At 36.3% G+C, this 21602-nt stretch overlaps 1 protein-coding gene across 4 annotated transcripts in view; it reads right to left on the bottom strand.

Moving 5' to 3' along the window:
- Positions 1–8820: 8820 nt before the first annotated feature.
- zbtb46 (zinc finger and BTB domain containing 46) overlaps positions 8821–21602 on the bottom strand; it is a 51045-nt gene continuing 38263 nt past the window's right edge. For 2 of the 4 annotated variants that reach the window (XM_088937144.1, XM_088937145.1), the window contains 3 exons: positions 20111–20301; positions 19111–19153; positions 15069–18992 (listed from right to left, as the gene is read on the bottom strand). In XM_088937144.1, coding sequence (XP_088793270.1) covers positions 18388–18992; positions 19111–19153; positions 20111–20301 — 839 coding nt within the window. In that variant the 3' untranslated portion in view covers positions 15069–18387. Of the gene's footprint in view, positions 12766–13972; positions 14149–15068; positions 18993–19110; positions 19154–20110; positions 20302–21602 lie in introns of those variants that run through there. The other 2 variants (XM_088937147.1, XM_088937146.1) reach the window with 1 other exon arrangement.

Raw genomic sequence — 21602 nt, 5'->3', positions numbered from 1 at the left:
TTATTTGCTTCCTGTAAAGAACTTTGGTGTTTATGGGAAGCATAAGTCTTGTATGGAAGTCTTGGTCTAATTGCTTCACAACAAGATGACAATCAATTATATCACATTTTTAATAGACATTTTTGGCTTCATACTGTATTGATTTTATAATCACAGCTCTTACTATGGATTTTCCTATTGTTTTATTCAGAATGTGCATACATTTACATATACAGTATATCTAAGTTGCAGATATATAATTTTTGATCTGAAAAATCATTTTTACAGTGCTGCCTGTCAATAGGCAATGAACAAAGCTTTGAGCTGATGCTGTGGTAATGCCCTAACCATCCTGGTACAAATTTATTACACTGTTCTGTCACCCCTATCTCATGTTCTAAGCCTTGCTAATTTTTCATTGTTGTCTGGGTTACCCATCTTCACCCTAAGATGTCCATTGCATTATTTTCAATCTAAGAAGAGGACAAAACAGTCCGAACTGTGAATCAGGGCATCAAATGCTTTTTTTCCGTCAGAAGAAGAGAGCAATTACATCTAATTGTTGTGTGTATTTCGTGGCTGTATGTTCATACACACACTGCATTTTCTGATGTGTTTTCCTGATCAGAAGTAAATGTAGAATGAAATTGTTTGTCATAATGGGTCTTAGGAATCAGTGAGTGTAAATGTTTAAATACCATCTATGGATAAGGCCCTATTGTACTCGGGGGGGAAAAAATTGTCTTCCCCATTTTATCAGGCAATTCCTCGGAAGCAGAGCCATTGTATTATTGGATTATGTTTCCTGTGCATTCTCTGCACAGACAGCTCAAAGCTGCGTTCCTGTTAGCAGTTCTGGAGAAAAGAGCATCATTCTTGAGTGGAAACTTGAGTGAGTGCCAATGGGAAAAAATGAACTTCATTGAATTGCACTAACTTGTACTGCACAAAGATATATTTTTATGTGGAGTTTTATAAGCAGAATTTGAAGATTTTAAACACGTGAAAAAAATGTTTGTACGTCAATGCCTGCATTTTTATGTCTTGATGGGGGAAAGACCTGAGTGTTTCAGGATAGGGTTCAGAAGCTTATGGCACAACCAGAGGTTTGTCCTTTTCAGGTTCCCAAACTAAAATGGACCAGGTGTTGAGAAGACGGTTGATCTAGGGCACTTTGGTGATGGAAACCAAGCACATTGGTTGTGGAACATGTGGTCAAGAAAAGCTCCTCATCATTGGAGAATGATGTTAATGGCCATGATGTCAGGAAAGAACTGACTTGATACAGAGATTTATAGCCTTCTGCCCAGCAGCCTAATCTCAGTGCCTTTAGGTGAATTCAGATTACTTATTTATGAGAGATCTCTCAGGAAAATCCACTGTTTTGGAGGGGTATTTTGGTGGCTGTACGCGTCTCTGATCTTGCAGGTTATCTCCTCAGCAGCTTCACATACAAAGCTACATTTGATACAGGATAAGCATGCTGCTGCCATGTTATTAGTCATTTTCCTTTGAATTCTTCTCATCTCTGATATTTATTTTTGGAACCAGGAGGAGGAGATCACAATTAAACCCCCACCCAGCCAGCTTTTCATTGCTAAAGCCATGGCAAAACGCAACCAGCCATTGAGACATTGAGCCAGGAGATTCTCTTTGGTGGGCCAAGTTCAGACTTAGCTTAAATACATATGCAATATAATTCAAAAAACAAAGCGGAAAAAAAAAACTCCGGTTTTTCTTTTAAAGACCCATTGAACAGAATCAAAGACTTAAAAATGTAGGCACTGATGATTAATGATAAATGTGTACAGTTTTCGATTTTCTTAATTACATTATGTAAAAAAGGTTTTCATCTTTTTTGTTGTAATATAAAACTTTTTACTAGTATTGCTTGGGTGTTTGTGGCAGATAGAAAGCCCTAGTGAAGATAACATGTAAATATTGAACTTTTATAATCTTTTAACAAAAAAAAACTCGATGAATGTAAAATGCCTGTTAGGTTTCTGTGTCGATTGTCTTAGGAATGTGCAAGTCGGTTCTCTGGGGTGGGAAATGTTTGAGGTGGCATTTGCTTGACAGACCTGCTTACAATATGTACAGTAGGTATATGATTCTGAGTGCGTATCAAACTGTACAATTCATTAAATAAAACATTACGATGGGACACACACAGGACAAATACAGTAACAGAAGGTTTGAGGCCTAGCAGAGGATTTAAAACTATGTAAATGAATTATGTCTAAATGTTCTAACCCCATATTTCTCTTTCCTTGTGGTCGTATAATGTTGTATAGACAGTAACAATGAATTTAGTTGTGAAAGTCTTGAGTCTTTCCCTTCTGCCCTTTTGTCTGGAAGTAAGGCCTTGGGTCTCTCTCATCTTCCTCCATGCACATTCCTAAGGGCTGCAGACTTTGTCGATGTGTAGCATTCATGTTGAGTTCCCAGTATGTACATTTTAAGTTGGTTTTTACTACAGCTGCTTCAGCAGCAGACAAGCTGTAGGCCACTGTCCCTACAGTCCTACAAATACCAGGATGTTAAGCTAACCAAATCCAAGCAATGTGCAGAAAACATGTTGTTCAATGTTGGTGTAGATGTCATTTTAATCCAAAACAGAAGGTAGGCAATGAGGTAAAAAACTATTCAGTTTTTATGGCAGCTCCATTTGAGCCCAGGCTCTGAAATGTTATGCTTCTTCTGTTTCTTTGGGTGAGTTGTGTTGTCAGAGTTAACACTGATGTCTGGCTCAAACGAACTGATGCCTTTCAGTTTTATTCATTTGCATCTTTTTTTCAACCAGATGTTAGTATGTCCAGCTCCACCTCCACTTGAGCTTAAGTTATAAAGGAACTGAATTAGATCAGTGTTTTCTCCTTAAGATTAGTCTGACTTTATTCCAATTAGTTAAATCCCTAATCCTTAAAGGCTGTGCTCTGCTGCAGACAAAGCTGTAGTCTTAAATTCAAGTTAGTTTATGATTGGGAAAACATCCTACAGAATGGCAAATGTTTAGGTACTGGTAATTGGCACTGTAAATCTAAAATAATAAATAAAAACTGTTTAATTGATATATAAAGGATGCATTGTTTTTACTTGTCTCTTGGAGAAGTGAAAAACAACATCCTGACTTGATCAAATGGATCTTACTACTGTGTTGTAATTATGTTATATAATAACACAGTTGCTGAGTTATTATTACAATGGGTGTTACAACAGTGGTAGATAGCTTTTGTAAGGTGTTTGCAAGGTGTATAATTAATGGGACATTTTGTAGCTGTCTTGCAAGATTTGGATAAACAATATCAATCATAGTGTAATGGTTTAAGAACTGGCTAAGAATTTTTAAATTGTGAATCACAGCAAATATGAACCTTGGATTTGATCACCAATACAGCTAAGAGCTTGAGTTACATTCTATGGGGGCATACAGGTGTTGCAGCAAGCTATTCCTTTATGAAGACAGATAATTTGTTCTTGTAATATTTTTTTAATTCCTTAATGTCCTGTAAAAGTTGGGCATGGCAGTAATGTTATGAAGCTTAAGTGATACATCACTGAATTACCCTTGTGAGTGGCTGTTCACATGTTTTGTATTGTTGCCAACTTTATATTCAATTAGATGAAAAGGTTTCTTTAATATCAGAGTCTTTTATGAGCAGGAGATACTGTATGTTCTTTTAACAGTTCCGTGCAAAATGCCAGAAACCGAAATCCAATATTTCACTTTGTGTTGAAGTGCATGGTTGTAATCAGTATTTTTTCAAAAAACTGCAGTTTATACCAAAGTTTTGTGTGCGTTTGTCTTTTCCCTTGCAGTCTGCTTTTAAAAAAAAAGTTTACTATTTTTCAAACTGATCTGTGTTGAATTTTCTTGTCTGAAAAGTCTCCTTGTGAAGACCTGTCCTCAAAAAAACATAAGTGGTGTTACACACATTATTTTTGTCAAACATTGAAGTGTTAATTGAAACTGCCATCTGTTTTACCTGCTTAGAGGCATTCTGTTTTGAGTAGGATAATTCCTGGTCAAAATTATAGGAGATTATGAAGTGTGAAAGAAAAATTATTTTTGTCTTAGATGCATGGAGGGCATACCTTCAAAATAAAACAAATTATGTGCAAGTTCTTCTTTACCCAGCACAGTACAACCATAGATACAAGTTGCGAAAATACAGTAAAAAATGTAATACAATGTAAGGAATAATATCTATAGTTTTTTGTTTTTTAAATTTAATTTTAATCAGTTGAAAATCTCATTTCTGTGACAATGAATGGAAAATACAATAAATACTTATTGGCCATTTGTGTTAGGTGTCACTAAACTCAAATCCACCGAATCATACAATATAAAGACTCAAACTAGTAACAAGAATATTTAAGAACTGAATCAGGGCCCTCCTTATTAAAAACGATGTATCCTTGTATTGAACTTAAGTCACTCATTCATTCAGTTAAGGCTCACCAACGTGGTCAGTTGTTAAATATACATGAGTACGGTACTTTTCTGTGTCACTATTACAGATAAAACATACATTTTTTAGTGATATATTTTTTCACATTCATAGTAAAGAAATATAATAGGAAAGAATTAAGTGTTTTCCACATGTGGTGAACTTTTCATGATAATATAATTTAGAAAGAACTTGACACACTATTAAAACACACAGGTGTTCACAGTATGACTCATAAGCAATTATTCTGTATAAATCAAATGAAGGGAAAAGCTTTAAAAATTTGAAATCAGGTGATGTGCTCGTTCCTTGGTACTGGGGACTTTGTTTTATACATATTAAAGTACATGACAAGTCACTTTTCTATGTAAAATGTACTCATGCAGTCACTAAAGACAATCATATAAACAAGCATAAATATTTGACTGTGTTGTTTGTGGCAATGATATGTAATGTAACACTACTTATGTCATTTATTTCAAAAGTGCCTTAAAGTATCTGAAATTACTGTTTTGGAATCATGGTAAAATATCTCTCTTAGAGCAGGGCCAAATTTTTTAACACGATCCTGGATGTAATTTTGTTGTTCTTTATTTTTTAAGCGTAGCTCAAGTTCACTGCCCTCAAGGTTGAGCTATACCTTGGTATTCAATAAAAGTTTTAATTAAGAGTTTAAAATAATCATGGTAAATCGGTTGTAGTATATTATTTGGGTGAGCTCAGAAAAAAAACATTTTAATGAATTTCCCAAAAATATTTGGCCAAGTAGGGACATGGATTCTTTCTTTGGGACTGATGTAAAAGGGCTTATTGCATTTTAAAAAAAATAACTTGGACTTGCAACTCTGACTTTCTGGTAAAGAAAATGAATGTATTTTTTGTGTTTTTATTTTGTAACACCTTGAAATGTTTTTAAATTTGTAGCTCTTCTGGATACTACAAGAAAACAAATAAAGAAACAGAATTCCTGCATGTCACGTTCTTTTTAGCAGAACTAAAAAGTGTATCAGAAGTAAATTTAATGAAACAGTCAAGACACTAAGCTGCTGAAGGCAGAGTACCCACATCTGGGGTATGGATGTATTTTGCCGTTTTCCAAAGTTTCAACTGTAAAAAGCAGCAAAGATTCAAAGAAAAATACAAGATGGGTGACATCATGTATTTGTAAAATAAAAGTTCTATCCCAACATGATGGTTATTATTTTCAGTCACAATAGTAACTTAAAAAATATGATACAACCTACCTGGAAAAAGTTCCCGAAGCCGTCTTATTTCATTACTATTTCATAACCGAGAACTTACAAAGCATGAATTTAGGTGTTTTTATGTTGTTGTACCTGGTGGTAGATCAATCCTTTTCAGGAAAAACCATCAGTGGGAAGTTGAAAGTGCTGCTGAAACACTGGTTTCTGACTGCTGGTAAGTCACTAATGTTATCAGAGTGATATTGTATTTGTGTAAACAAAAAAAGAAGAAACTGCTTTATAACTGTGCAGTTCCTTTGAAGTCTTCAGATGTTGGGTGAGCAAGATCCTGGACATTTCTTATCATTCTCATGACATCTGCTTTAGTGCAGTCGAAAAGAAGAGCCAGTTTTTTGTTTTGAAATAACACGGATGTTTCACAGTTTTATTTAGAAAGAATGGTGGAAAACATTCCATAAAGTAAATTATATAATATGACTATATTACCACCATTTTACTGTTCAATATTTGAAATTAAATTAATTCATATTTAAGACACTCCAATTGTGTTAATGGTATGAAAGGAAATTGTTTTAGGTTGTAAAACAAAATACTCAAAATTAGCTTATACACAAAGTCTGCCAATCCTGTGTAATAAATACACGATGTAAAACACATCTCCTTGAAGTATGAGATTTTTATCATTCTTGTTTTGTGCTAAATTTAAACTGCATACCATTACAAATATTTGAAAGAAATGTGGAAAATGTGGAAATTTTGATGTACAAATGTTTTTCTTCATAAAAAAAGTTTATTTGCAGAATGCACTATTCTTGCAAATACGGTGCTCTAGGTTGCCCTCATGTGTCAAATAACTGTAATTAAACTCTTAATATCCAAGTACTATTTCCAGCAGAAAACTTCAATACCATAATGAAACTCTTCACGCCCAGAAATTGTAACACAAATTTAAAAAAATGTTTCATAAAAGATACCCTTTTCAAGAAGCCCTTTGGAAATGAAGCCATGCATTCTCCTTACTGGAGTACTCAGCTTGTTTATTTGGAAAAAGTGGTTATGTTTTAAGATTAATCTTCTCCACTTTAATCAATGTCTTCTTCAAAACCGGACATGGTTTTATTTTCTGTATTCAGATTACGGGACAAAGCAATGGCACTAGGTCAGGTGTCTTAGTACCCGATGTTTCAGCTAGATTTGCAAACATGACTTGTGCTGTATTCGAATTTTGGATCCAGGCTGTGAATGGTGTTTCAACACATGTGAAAGTGTATTTTAAAAGATTTATTAACATCTTTTTCCTCTGGGGGGAAAAAGTATTTAGTCAACAAAGGGGTCATCAAGTAGAATCAAGAAATAAAAAATGAATCAAGGAAAATGCATGATAGAATTCAAATTAAAATAAAAAACCTAAATGGACATTAAATTATATAGAAAATGAAAAACATGTTAAAAATATAAGATAAGGCCATTTAGGCTATCTAGCTTATTTTGATATTAGTTAATTTATCCAAAGAACTTTTCGAATGCTTTAGTGAATTTTCTACAGTATATTTAAAACATACAATAAACAGCTTGCATATTTATGATAAAAAGGTACAGGAACAATTTTCATTGACTGTGTTAATTGCAGTTGTTAAAAACATATCAAAAGTTCTTGAAAGCATATAGTTTCTACATACCGTATACTGTATGTGCATATACTGTATACAGTATATTTTTCAGTGTGTTTTGGGGCTGAAAAATATAATTTGTCATTTAACGCACATTCAGCAATAATAGACACCCCCTTCCCCCCTGTTAAAATGGGTTTACTGTATTGGAAAAAATTTGCTCTGTTGCAATATAACCTGTTTTGAACCTCTTAATATACATTTTTGCTTGTGCTTGCAGGTTATTAAATAGTTTCCTCAACTGAACCCTCTTCGCTTTTAGTCTTTTCATAAAGTGCTTTTTTTCTTCTTAGATTTCTTATTGATTAAGCCAGCTGGGCTATGGCTTTCAAAACTGACAGTCACTTCCCTCCGGGATGAACTGTTCTGAACTTGAAGCCGAATCTCTTGAAACAGTTGCCCTCCATTCTCTATTAATTCCATATCTATCCAATACCGTTTTACTTCTTAAATTGCCTTTGTTTTGACCTCTACAATTGCAATTTCAAAATACACCTCGGTGCATACCATATTAAACTCAGTTGGTAAACGATACTTTCACCTCTGTTTTTTTCACTTTGTTTGAAAACACCAGAATCACTATATAGGATACATCTATCTATGGATATTGATATACATTGGATAAAATACATTTACAATTATAACATACTAGATAATTAAAGTCACCTACATTCTAAGGAGATATGCATGTTGCTTTTGCACTCAGGATATCAAAATTGATCCAAAGGCCACTTCTTTTCTAGCAAGAGCTGGAAAAAGTGTCTTTTATTGGGTCCTCTTTTCATTATCAACTGCAGACTGTCCCTAAGACACATCAAAATGGCAGCTACATACATTATAGACATGCATTAAACTGGAATACCAAGTCATCAATCAAAAATGACAAACCCAGTAACGCATGTGGCTTTGTGCTTGCCAGTGATTTTACTTGGAGTCACCCAGTCATCAGGCAGTGGGCTAATGATTTTCAAGTAGTAGTAAGGCCAAAGTGATGTCTGCTTTTAATCCAGGCCATTTTTCTATTCCCAGAAGACAACTGATAATGTCACAAGCCAGCGTATTTTTGAAATCAACGTTTTAAGGTAGGAAAGACGGTCAAGCAACAATGTATAAAAAGTGTGTTGGCACATATATATAATACACATTCACTTTTTACCAATGAAGTGCAGTTCTGACTTTACAATACAGAGATGTTCATTCCAGATTTGAGCATTAATTTCCATGTACTGTCTACCGAGTTAGAGGTAGAGAAGGGTTGTGGCAGTGAATACAATGAATAGAAAAACTTGACTAACAAATGAGGCACATTTATTTCCTACATTCAAGGCCTTTTGAAAGTGCAAGGTAAAGTGCTGTAAACAATATTCATTTTAAACAGATAATTATTTTTTAAAGTGTATGAACTTGTATAGTAAAACATTTTAAAACTCTGACTATCTTTTGGGGGGTATTTTCTTGACAGGCATACTTCTCAAGTGAAGCTCAATAAAATCACAATAAAATGCACAAGAATTCTTTCAGCAGCAATTTCCAAATTTATTGAGACTGATTGGTTTTGCGAGTATAGTCAAGCTAATTCCACTAATATGAAGTTAAGAATAAACATAGGCATACCTCAGGAATGCCTAAAAAGGTACAGGAATTTTTATGATTCAACTAGAAAACAGGTAAAATTATCAGTACTATCATATACAGAAAATCAGTACAACGCACTGTTATCTTCTCCCACTATTGTGATTACTAAATTTGTTTTCAATTATTCAACACATCTGCATTACAAACACAGGTTTATAATAATTACTATAAAGTCAGTATCATATATAACAATATCCCCCACAGAGAGCTTCAACACCTTCAAGCACTGTCCTTTTAAACAAAAAGACAAGTTGAATCATGTTGAAAAAATAAATAATATATATGAAAGTATACACACAGCACTCTTAGTAAGATCAAAATCTAAAATAAAAAGTAGGAATTTGAAATATAATCTAGAAAGTAACCATACATATGGCTTCAAGATTTGCACATATCAAGCTAAACAGGCTAAAATTAGGTTTTGATTTTCTTTTTTTTAAATATTGCAAATTGTTCCAGTTTTGCATTTTCTAAAATAAAACAGAGGTGTGCAGATATTCCACCACAGCTTTGGTATAAGAAATGAACAAAATGCTGTTAGGAAACTCCAACAGCCAAAACAATAATCCATCAATATAAAAATCCTATAAAACAAGGCGTCAAAATTATAAAAATGTATAGCTGTTCTTCTGAAAAGAAAAACATTTGTTACACATATCCTTCTTTGTGAACATTTGGGTAATTTCCTTGTTTTTAAAAAAGGTTTAAAAAATTCCAGCTGGATGTATGGTAAAATTCCCTTCGATCAAAACTGAGCTTCTAAAACTTTTCACTATAACTTAGGCACACTTAAAAGGCTGAAGGCAAAGTTCCTTAAAGAAGGATTATTTCAATCCTTTGAGGGCAAGTGACACAAACTGTTTTCTAAAATACGTCCTTGCAGTTTTTAATCACAATCGATAGGATTGTGACAAAAATCTTCACCTTTCTATCTAGAGGAGTGCTGTACTGTACGTCTATATAGTAGGCCAATACTTAAACTAGATCCTGCTGGGGTACAGAGAAAAAGAAAATGTTTCATCATCTATTTCTTGTTGGAAAAACCCAGAATTGTCTACAGGGATTATTCAAATGACTTCATTGTCTTTCAAAAGGGTTTTTATTTTTAGAGATATAAAAAAAACAATAAATAAAGCCAAATCTGCAACAATAAAAAATAATATTAAAGCAAATCATGTTCACATAAAAATGGAATTCCTCCTCTTGCCTTTACATTTTACGTATTGCTAAAAGCAAATGCAGTATCATACAGTAGAGTACACCATGTAATCAATAACTTGGAATTTGTACAAGAATGTTTTCTGGAATTTAAAGCGGATATATATATACGTGTATATATATACGAAATAATCTACCATATACGAGACCCTTCATATCAATAACAATATATCCATTCTTAAAATGAAAAAAAAACAATAATTCAAAGCTTTGAACCTGCACACCACCTGTAGAAAAAAAAGCACTTAATGTATACAACGTATATTAGATTATTTTTGGTATAATATTCATTATTTAGTGTACGTTAGTAATATAGAAGCATGTGCTATATATAACTTTTGAACAATATATAACAAATAAGTTAGCTTCTCTGATTTTTGCTTTCTTTGCAAAACAAAAAAAATATTAATAATAAAAAGCACAGAACTGGCACAATAATCTGAAAAATGTTCTGAAAGCCACGTGGCTTGCTGTCCACAACAAGGCAAAGTATAAAAGCTTTATATATATATATAAAATATTTAAATGAAACACATAATAAAGCTCAGCTTCCAGCACTTAACAAATCAAACCACTCTCACTCCAAAGATAAAACACCCAGGCACAAATGCAATTTAAAAAAAAACCAAACAAACTGCTATTTGTGCCTTGAGGACTGATCGGACAGAATGGAAGGAATGTTTTATAAAACAGTAAATCCACTAAAAACAACTTTCAATAAATAACCTCTCAACAAAAATAATCTGTCAAAATTCATATTAAACACAGGTCACTTTCCTCATTGACTCTAAGCGAAGCAGCCCAATTTACTACTAAAGAACTTCAAGAGTGAGTCTGGTAAAAATAAAATAGATGAAAATAGCTAGGTTCCTAAAGTGTAAATGGGTGTGGTTTATTATATGAAATAAAGGTGAAATAAGATTAGCTTTCAATATAAAATAAAGGCTAGAAAAACACCCTTTACAAAATAACAGGTTCTAGGAATCCTAGCACGTCAAGTAAATACATTTTACTGACAAAACACAGATTAAGAAATAAAGCTGAAACAGCTTGAGAAAAAAGTGTGCGAGTTTTGAAGGCAGTCCAACGTTCAGAAGACTTTTGCTCATATTTGCTTAAGACAGGCCTTTTTGTACAGGCCTTAAGTGTACACCATGCGACTTGCCCCACTCATTAAGCAGCCTCTTAAATCAGGAGCAATTCTCCCAAAATCTAAATTGAGCCCTTGGAAGGAGGAATGGAAAAGTACAAGTGTTCCCCTTCTGAACAGACCTTCCGAATCAGGTTTTCCTTCTTCGACTTTGAAATGACTACCCTGCAGGTCCCACTCCCTTTGGAAAAGGGCCTAGCCATGGCCTAGTGGTCGACTACAAGGAGATGTGGGCCACCGTGCTGACAAGCTGGCAAAGTCACGGTGTGAACAGTGAAGTTTCGAATGAACTTCTGCATAGCATTGCCATCTTTCTTAACACACACTTCCAACTACAAGCAAAAATCCTGTTTTTTTTTTCAGCCACAATTGGTTTTTTTCAAGGTTTCATACAGAGCTTTAATAAAATGTAAAAGAGAAAAAATGTAAAAACAAGTGGCAAACGAGTTAAGAAAGGCATACCTTAGTTGCAACTTTGTACAAGTAATAACAGTCATGTGGACATGTGTCATTAAAGGTAGGGCGGTCACCAACGTGTTTGAAAATAAGAAAACATGTAAACCACTCAAATTAGGGCATTCGATAGGAATCAGGTCAACATTAAAGTGCAAATCCGTGGTAGTTTTTGCCATCTGCTAAACTGCTGTGAATTATCTGAAGCCTGCTGTTCTGGAATAGAAACAGTACATCTTACTGTACCACCTGACAAATTAGCAAGAAGACAGCACTTGTTTCTGTTCAAACTGTTGATACTTTGCCACGAATATAAACATTACAAGCCAATGCCTTAAGATTACAGATGACATTTTAAACCTCCAGCTCCAAAAATGTCTAAATTTCAGAAGACTCTAGACGTGATCTCCAACTACGTGAAAAAAAAAAAACAATTCCCTCTCATTTTTCAGACCCATAACATAAGAAAATGTGCACGAGTGAATATTGGTACTGTAACGGTTTAAAATTGTCATATTTAAAGAAGGTAGAAGGCTATTCTCATTTTTCACTTATTTAAAAAAAAACAACTAAATGGACTAAGAAATCCAAGCAAAATCTTTGTCACTCCCTCCCTGGTTTTCGGGTTCTTGTGCAGAGTCGCTCTCCTCCTTCTCATCATCTAAAATGACGTCCTGGTGAGACATTCCTGAGTCGTCTTTCCACTTGCCGTCCTCTTCCCCCTCCCCCTCTCCCTCCCCCTCCGCGTCCGCGTCCCCCATCTCCTCGTCCCCATCTGCCTTGAGGTCGTCGGGGTCGTCCGCGAACTGGTTCTCCCCCGGGTAGAGCTCGTCTTCCGGGGAGCCCTCCCCCCCATTTTGGTCCAAAAGGGCGGACATGCCGCGGCCCGAGCAGTCGGCGCACACCCCGTGGCGTCTGGAGCCGTGCTTGATGCCCACGCTGGCGGCCGACATGAAGACGCGGCTGCACACCTTGCACACGTATTTCTTATCTTTGCTGTGCACCTGCAAATGCAAAGCACACAGCAGGTCAGAGCGCTCACTGGCACAGCCAGCCCACAGACCCCCGCACTCGGGTACTGGCAGTAAGCTTTTACAGCCACTCTCACTTGACACCTGCGTTTACTGTAAAACAACAGAAAACGTGAAGCTGGCAAATTTGGATTGCACAATTTGGGCTTCCCTGCAGATTCTTTTCTACTTGCTACCTCTAACGGGAGTTTTTTTTTTTCCCCACTTCTAAATGAACTGTTAATGAATATCATCCATGTGATATTTAAAGGGGTAACAGCTTTCCCCTTAAAGAAAAAGAACAAGAAAAAGTACCTAACGAGATTGATGGCGCAAACGTTTTCATGACAGTGAATTTAAGGATGAGTTTATTTTCTTACAAAACATATTTTAGGACAAAGGGTTAGATACAGTGGTGCTAGATGAATGTATTGGATGAGTGATAACACAGTGCGTCTGCAGCTAAAGTATATCCACAGTTATGTTGACGCAGAGGTGCTTTTTAATAGGATGTAACACTTATTTTTAATTTGAAAATGTACTTCTTATTTGTAGTACAAAGTTCCTTACCATTTAATCCAGCGAACCGAATAGTACCAGTAACAGAAAACCCTAAAACTGTTTTCTCAATGTATTTGGGGAAAACCGAAATAAAGACTTGTTATGATCAATAAAGTAAAAGTCATCCTAAACTTGATTTAGAGAAGTTTCTTTAAACCACAGTTATTTCTGTATTGCTTTTTCCCATCGAGGCACTTACTGTGTGTATGTCATGGTTTAGAGGACTCTGATCTTTCAAAAACCAAAGGAGATTTTTGTGGTCTTCCTTCACCAAATTCAGATTAATTGCATGTGTGTGTGCACATGTGTGTTCTGATAAAGGAAGTCTTGTTCAGGAAAAAAAGAAAAAAAAAGAAAAAACAGAGGTGAGCACTAGTGATATGCTGTATATATACTGTATGGTCTTGTTCGGAACTGCACCTTTTTTTGCAGGGAGCTCTTCATTTTTCTGCCAGAACAAATTTTATTAACTTTAAAAAGCTAAATAAAATACCTTTAAAACCTTTATCATCTTTTAAGGATCCACAGACCACATCTCCTCTAGGCTCTCTATGGGCTTATGCTACATTCTGTGGTCAGACATAAGGTGTCACTGATACAGCATGTACTGTATGTGGCATTGAGTGGCACCGGCACTCACCAATGTGTGTCTCTTCATATGTTCCCTGCGAGTAAACTTCTTCCCACAGATCTCACAAGGGTAGGGCCTCTCTCCTGTGTGGGAGCGCATGTGTCTCTTGAGGATACACTGGTGCATGGCTGAGAAGCTGCAGTATGGGCACTTGAACTTCTTCCTGATCACGGTGAACTCGTTCACTGCAATACCAGACACAGAAAAGACCACGTCAGTCAGAATACTGCTTACATTGACAAGCACTTCAGAAAAAAATATTTCTGCTGCACCAGTCCAATAATTGCAGGGGCTAATTTCCTACAAGTGGCACAGCTGTGTAATACAGAGATGAAAAACCCAAACAAGACTTCAACTTTCTGAAAGTAAATGCATATACAACACTGCATACAATAATTTACTGTAAGAGACCAAACTGTATTATTTGACCTTATGATGTTAACCTTTAGGGTAGCTTGACCTTTTACAACAACGTACAGCCAACGTGCTATTTATATAGTTACTAAAATTAAAACAAAATGTGCCTAATAAGCTAATAAGAAAAAACAGTCCAGCTCCAGTCTGTTAACAATTCAGTTGAAAGAATCACTGTCTTCAACACAGTGTGCAAGCCGAAACTTTGCAAAAAAAAATGGGCACAAGTTACTTCAGGTCGCTAGAAGTTATCCTTAAAGAGCACACACTGTCTTATTTAGACAGTGCTAAGCCAATTATCCCATGGTCTAGAGACTCTCATACAATAAGGAGGTCAGAAAATGTCACAAAAGCCTTTTACACAATTGCTCTGTAATCTTGGAAAGATTCTGAGTGTAAGCTATGGTAGAATGATATGATGTTGAAAAATTACACAAGTTACACTGTTCCATTGAAGGGGTGCCAGTCCATCACAGGACCCATGCATATAGAGGCTCAAATCGGAAAACTTTCCCCCCAATGTCACTGATTAGCAATTTAAAAAAATAGCCAGCTGATATTTATAGCTGATAAACTACTTCTGTAAGCACCGCTTCACAAGACTCACACAAAACCAAGTGTTTTGAACACTACAGTTCGAAAGAGGACCTTAAAAATATTTTTGACCCACATGCATTTACAGACACATCAATTGCATTAGCAAGACTGGTTTATTAAATACAGATTTATTACATCAAGTTCTTACTGTACTTTAAAAATATATATTATCTCAGTTTGTGCATTATACAAGAAAATTATACAACGTTCATAAAATGATCGTTGTTGATGTAACTGAATTTTAAAAAATGACAAAGCAAGAACAACAACAGTTTATCAGATACTTCAAAACCAGAATTAAAGAGGCTCTAATCTGTGTGATCATTAACTCTCTTCAACAGGCTTTTTATAAAAACTCTGAAATGTTTATTAAACACAGAACTCTGAAAGAAGCAAGAGAGTTACACAGTACAGAAAGTAGCCTTTTTTCACCTGAGGAAAGTTATATTTATGGGGCGGATATATGTGCATTCCCTTTTTATATACAATTCATTTACAACTAAATTTACATTCGAATAGATGCACAAATTGCTTTTACATTTATTAACATATAATAAAGAGAACTGTCAGTATAATTTCTTGTTAGTTTGTATGTTTTGTCCTGAATCTCAGATGTCTTTATTTTTCGTCATATTTGAGGATGATCTTCCATACCTGCAACCATTATTCACACTAATTATTATATACCTTAAGGTCCATATACTGTATGTGAGAGATACAGTATCATGACTTCTGTATCCCTAGTGCTTTTAATAAAAAATATAAGCAATAGTGAAGATCAAATAATTAATTTTATTGATGATCACTGATCTCAGTTTACCAGTAACTGAGCAAGTTTGCATTGGTAACGCAGTTAGATGAAGAACACCCAGTTTTTAACAAAATCATGTATTTCATAGTTTGACAGAAGATATGAATATTACCATATTGGCTAACTCATGCATCAATAGTAACAATCATGTTAGAGGCAAAGAAAGATTTTTATCACTTATAGTAGCACGTTGCTTTTTAAATGGATGTTGTTCATCAGGTGATTGTTAATGAAAATTTCTGGGAATTTGGTTTGTACCATTTCTTTAAAGTTTAACTAATTCATTATTCCTCTAATTAAATGTAATCAGTTAATGATGCCCAGGCACTTTAATTACTGAGAGCCTCAACTTCAACTTCTAATTTTCTGTGATCATCACACTTCGTAACAGGTGTCAGTTACCACCTTCATTAAACAAGTCTTAAGAAGTGCACTGATACTATTTTAGATCAACAGTGTCAATAAAAAACAGAACTGGTACACAAACCATAAATAAGAAATTAACAAATCATATTATAATACTAAACAATTATTAAAGAGACATACATGTCTGACTGTATTAAAAACTATGACTCAATAGCAAAAAGAAATACGTACTGACTTTAAAAACAACACTCGGCAAAAATACTTCAGCTGCACAATTGAAATACTTCTATGGCTCATACACAGGATCTACAGTACACATTAAAAACATCAAATACAGTAGCAGCACTGAGTAAAATACGAATACAAATAGGATTCAATAACTGGAGGTATTGCTTTTTGAAACTGTGGTTCATTTGAAGTTTACATTTCAACAAATGTATTAATACTATAAAAAAGAGCTACATTAATTAAAATATATTGCTTAAGTCAAGAGCAATTTGGCTATAGCTTACTATTTTATGGAAAATCCCTCATAATATATAGCCTTCCGTCATGTGTAGTTGCAATGAAACCAATTATCCTCAAGAATAATACTGATAAAAGTATAAAACAGAATCCATTCTTTGAATGTGTAAGTCAAATATATATGAGGATTATTTTTAGAGGGGTCATGTACTACATAAAAAAAATCAACAGATGAAAAGAACCCCAAATATTTTTGTCATAGAAACAATTCTGGAATTTTAATGAGAAACAACAGTATTTTCTCCAGGTTAAGACGATAAATTTGCTTTCATGTTGAAAAATAGACTTGAGCTCTGTCGACAAAACTTAAAAAATCTGTGTGAACACAAACTGTTCAGTCCTACAGCAGAGAAATGTTACATTAAGGCTTCTAATCAAATACAGAAGACAACAGTTCATCCATATTTTTAATATGGGTTTGGAGTCTTTTTTTTTTTACTTCTGAGCACTAGATTACTGCCAACATTTCATGTACAGTTCAAGATTTTTAATTACAAAAGCTTATTTGAAACATTGTATTCTTCACATTTTATCACTAAAATGTAAATTACTGTATGTGCCATTCTTTTAACAAGGTTAGAATACCTTTTCAGTTTTGTAACTGGATAAGCTAGCACATTGTGTTCGAACTGTTTTTAAATGTCTTATTATAATAAAGACTGGAGTAAATCAGAGCAAAGCGCCCTGGACCATATGTTTCAAACAACAGAAGGAACTCGGCTCCTAACCAACACACTAATGGTGCTGAAAAAAAAAGTGCACAATTTCACCCATGTCGTGCCATATTGACACTGGTGCAAGATTGCAGAAGAGTTCACAGAGGTCAGTGCTTCCTTTCCCCCCTCTCCCTTCATCCCAGGTCAAAGGTCAAGAGGGGCAGTTATGACAATTATTCAGGTAGATTAGACAGACACTGGGGGTAGGGATACTGTTTGGCCCTCCCCCAGCCTATTTCCTCCGCACTTAGCCCACAGCAAAAAGGAACACTGTATAGAATCTCCCAGCAGATGGAGCTATTGCACGATGGACGGTGCTGTACACTTCACGATATAGTTCTCCAAAGGTAAAGGATTTCAAACCAGCTAGAGAGGCAGACGTCTTTAATCCTTATATGGAGATTATTTCACTTGTGATGGTTCCTGGGTAAAAGGTGGGTGACTGGCTGAACACTAAAGTAAGCCATTCAGTAAGCCACCTTGTATTTTGAAGTCAGCCAATTAGCCAATTCTACCACAGGTTCAAAGGAACAACCCAGAACAACAAAGCGGCATCAGCTAACTGCAAAGCATGTACTGAAATCTTTTTCCTTCAGCGGACTCAAAAATATTCAGAAAAAATATATACTATACTCAAAAACCCTGAATTAAAAAAATATTTTTAATACAGCATTATTTCTTCACTGTGCATAGTGATTGTGCTTCTCACTGTAGTTAACAAATATAAAGTATCAAACCCTTTCTTTCTTTTTAAAATACATAATTTACAATAATACACCAATTGTACAAAACAGGAAGGTTTCAAATAATCTTTCACAATGTCACCAGCAAGGGAGAAAGAAGAAGCCAGCAGAAAAAAAAACCCTGGTCAGACCTCACTTCTAGCTCCTGTATTCACCAGCTAAAATGAGGTGAACAACAAAGGTGGAACAGTGAGGTCCGATTAAAAGTGATTCAGGCGTCCGTCATCGACATGGGAACACGCTCCAGGGTTCTCAGCCTTTGCTGGTGGCTTCTCCGGGCTCATCTTGTTTCAGGGCCTCCATGTTCCACAGGAGCTGCGCCTTGGTGCTGCTCTGGAAGCAGACCTTCACGTGCGTGGCCAGGTTCTTCTGCGTGCTGAAGGCCTTGCCGCACAAACTGCAGGTGAAGATGCGCTCGCTGGAGTGCACGGAGGACAGGTGACGGTTCAGGTCGGTCCGGTCTCGGAAGTGCTTGCGACAGTAGCCGCACTGCATCATCTTGCGCTTGAAGTGGATGGTCTTCTCGTGCCGGTCGGCGTTGGACTTCAGGGTGAAGCTGGCCGGACACTGCGAACAGGAGTACCGGGCTGGAGGCTCTGGGGCTAAGAAACCTGCGAGCCCGGGCAACAGAGGTCTTGAGATGTCGAAATAATCCAGGGAAAGCGCCATCATCAAGGTGTGCTGATGCTCATGTTCCTTTAGCTTCTCTTGGCTGGTGAACACCATTTTGCACAAAGAGCACATCAGATCCTGATGTGGCCAGCTTGCGCTACTTAAAATCAGCTCAGTGTCATTACTGCTCTTATCTGCATCAACCATCTGATCTTCAGTTCTTGAGTGAAGGCTCATCCCCAAGCCTAGAAGACAGACAGATCGGTTTACTATGGAATAAGGGTAGAGGATTGTATAGATAGTATAAGGGTAGTGAATTGAGGTATATAAAATAGAGAGCAGAAAATAAAGTGTTACTCATACCTGTGTCAAAGCCCTGCATATCATCTTCATAGAGAGTCTTGACCTGCGAACATAGTGGACATGGTTAGCAACTGTTCTTGCAACACAACTTCGTAAATATGATATTCAACATGCATGCTCATACTCAAAAAAGAGTCCCGAATAAACAAAGCAGAAAAATGCTTAAATGGGTTGAAATGGCCATGCATGACTACTTCAATGCATTTTTAATAGTGCTTAAAATGCACTAATTATGAATGTTAGATCTTTATGGTAATGGGGTTTCATTACGAGAGGTCATTCTGCTCTTTTAATCATTTCCCCTCATTCTTTTCACGTTGCACAACAAGTAGAGAGAGCAAGAACAATACTCTTTGTCTCCATTCAGTAGTGGATATTCAATATTTGCTTGTCTTTGGCTAGCCCTGGGGATGCAGATCCTTTAACACATTTGTTTGCTCATCCCTGGCCTCTTCACATCAGGTACACCGCCCCCAAACCCTCCACCCCCTCTCTCCAACCAGCCCTCCCCCTTTCCCCCATCCCCCAAGATAACTGCTGGCTAGGCCGGCAAACAGATGGTGCCTCTACAGAGATAGCAAGACTTCTTGGGAGGGAAACAGTGAAACCAAATGGTATTTCGGCTGAGGGAGTAAATGCAATTTCCTGGGTTTCTAAACACGATGCCCCTTTAAATTGCCTCAACCTTTTATAAGAAGTGAACATAAAAAACATTAATCTCATGTTACTTAAACAGGCTTCTGCCTCATTATAAAGGGATATGCCTTTATGCTAACAAGGTATTCTTTTCAATCAAGAACATCGATTTTTTGGATGTGTTGGGGGGTAGCTCCTCAGTGTTCTATGCTATACAGTGGCTGAAAGCAGATATACTGAAAAATAGAGGGGAACACAAAATTCCAGCCTCCAAAGACCCTAGCAGTCCATGTCCATAAGTTATGCACCGAATTCTGCGACGGTGTTAAGCACACAAGCTGAACACCTGATACTGACTCCTTACCTGAATGGGTGAAGATTCTGAATCCTCCTCCACTATCTGTCTTTCCGATATAAGATCCCCAGATTGAGGATTGGAGGGGCCAGAAGGCCTCCGATCATAGGGGTGCAGGGGTGGAGAAGGAGAAGATGGCCCTTGTTTGCTATCAAATTTGCCCCCTGGATGATTCGAGGAGCTGTTGGAGGAGCCAGGCCCTGAGGAACACAGGAAACGAGTCTCACCCACGTAAACTAGCACCAGCTGGCCATTTCCACATAATAAGAGGGGCAAAAGGCATCGAGAGGCAGTTAAAACAGTATCTGCATGGTTCACTCTGTGTTTTTTTTTGTTCTGTGCGTTTTTTTCCTTCCACCCACGTGCGTGCAGAGAGACGAGAGAGAGAGAAACCGAGAAAGGGTTTATTAAAAAAAAAAGCTGTCCAGCTGCGTATAGAATCCACCCTGAAATAAAAAAAGGCTCGGCCTTGGAATTTAGAAGTACAATCGCACACAAATAAATGTTCAAGTTTTTTTTTTATTGGATTTCAAATGAACACAAAACACTATTCATTGTTGAACACAACAGAATTTTTAATAGAGAAAAATTACAATACAGAGATCTTATTGTATCACAGGTATTTATTAGAAAACGTTTTTTCAAAAGTCTTAAACATCCAATCATTTCTCCATAGATGCAAGGTAATAAGTAAAGATATACATTATGTGCAGCAAACTCCGTTGTAAAGCTTTGTCTATTTTTTTCCACAGACATGACCAATGTGTGCTTAAAATATACTTGGGAAGCGGTGAAGCACAGATACAGTATCCACATTCTCCACTCATTCAAGCAATAAGATGATTTTGGAAAATAGCATCGCAGTGTTTTACGAAATATGACAAGCAAACAAAGCAGAATCCATTAACACCCCCACTGGTAAAAGGTGACCTTTGCTTGTTTCGGTGATCTTTCACAAGCCAGGGGGAGTAACCTTTTCTCACAGGCAGGAAAGGGGGCTGTGGCTCATTACCGTCTTCAATGGGCGAGGCAGCCACAAACTGCAGCTCCCTCTTTATGGACAGATTCTTGACAAGTGAGGGACAAAAAAAATTTACTTCCCATTTTCCAGAACCCAGGTTGTCCACAAGTACAGCACTGCAATTTAGCAATCAAGGATCCCAGATTTCATCCACTCATTGCACAGACACGTTCCTGCCTCACGCAGGTTGAAGAGATGCTCAAAGTACTAAATCACATTTGCTCTGTGCACAACTACGAAAAGAAAAAAACCTCCACACTGCAGCCAGCGGCTGTAGACATTTCCTTAACAAGTTACGCGACAAACCCAGTTTTTTCAGCTGAACTCGTTTCTTCATTCAGCAAAACCCATATGATGGTGGCTTTCCATTGATTCCCACTCCATTTTTATTATTCCAAACTCCATTCAAATGACTCTCTGCATAGATTAATAAACTGAAAATCAAGATTTCTGCCCCCTTTCAGATTTAAAAGAAAATCT

Source organism: Atractosteus spatula, chromosome 19, assembly GCF_055471065.1.
Source record: "Atractosteus spatula isolate fAtrSpa1 chromosome 19, fAtrSpa1.hap1, whole genome shotgun sequence".
Taxonomy (NCBI): Eukaryota; Metazoa; Chordata; class Actinopteri; order Semionotiformes; family Lepisosteidae; genus Atractosteus; species Atractosteus spatula.
Note: the sequence above shows the minus strand (reverse complement) of the source record. Positions and strands in the feature narration are given on the sequence as shown.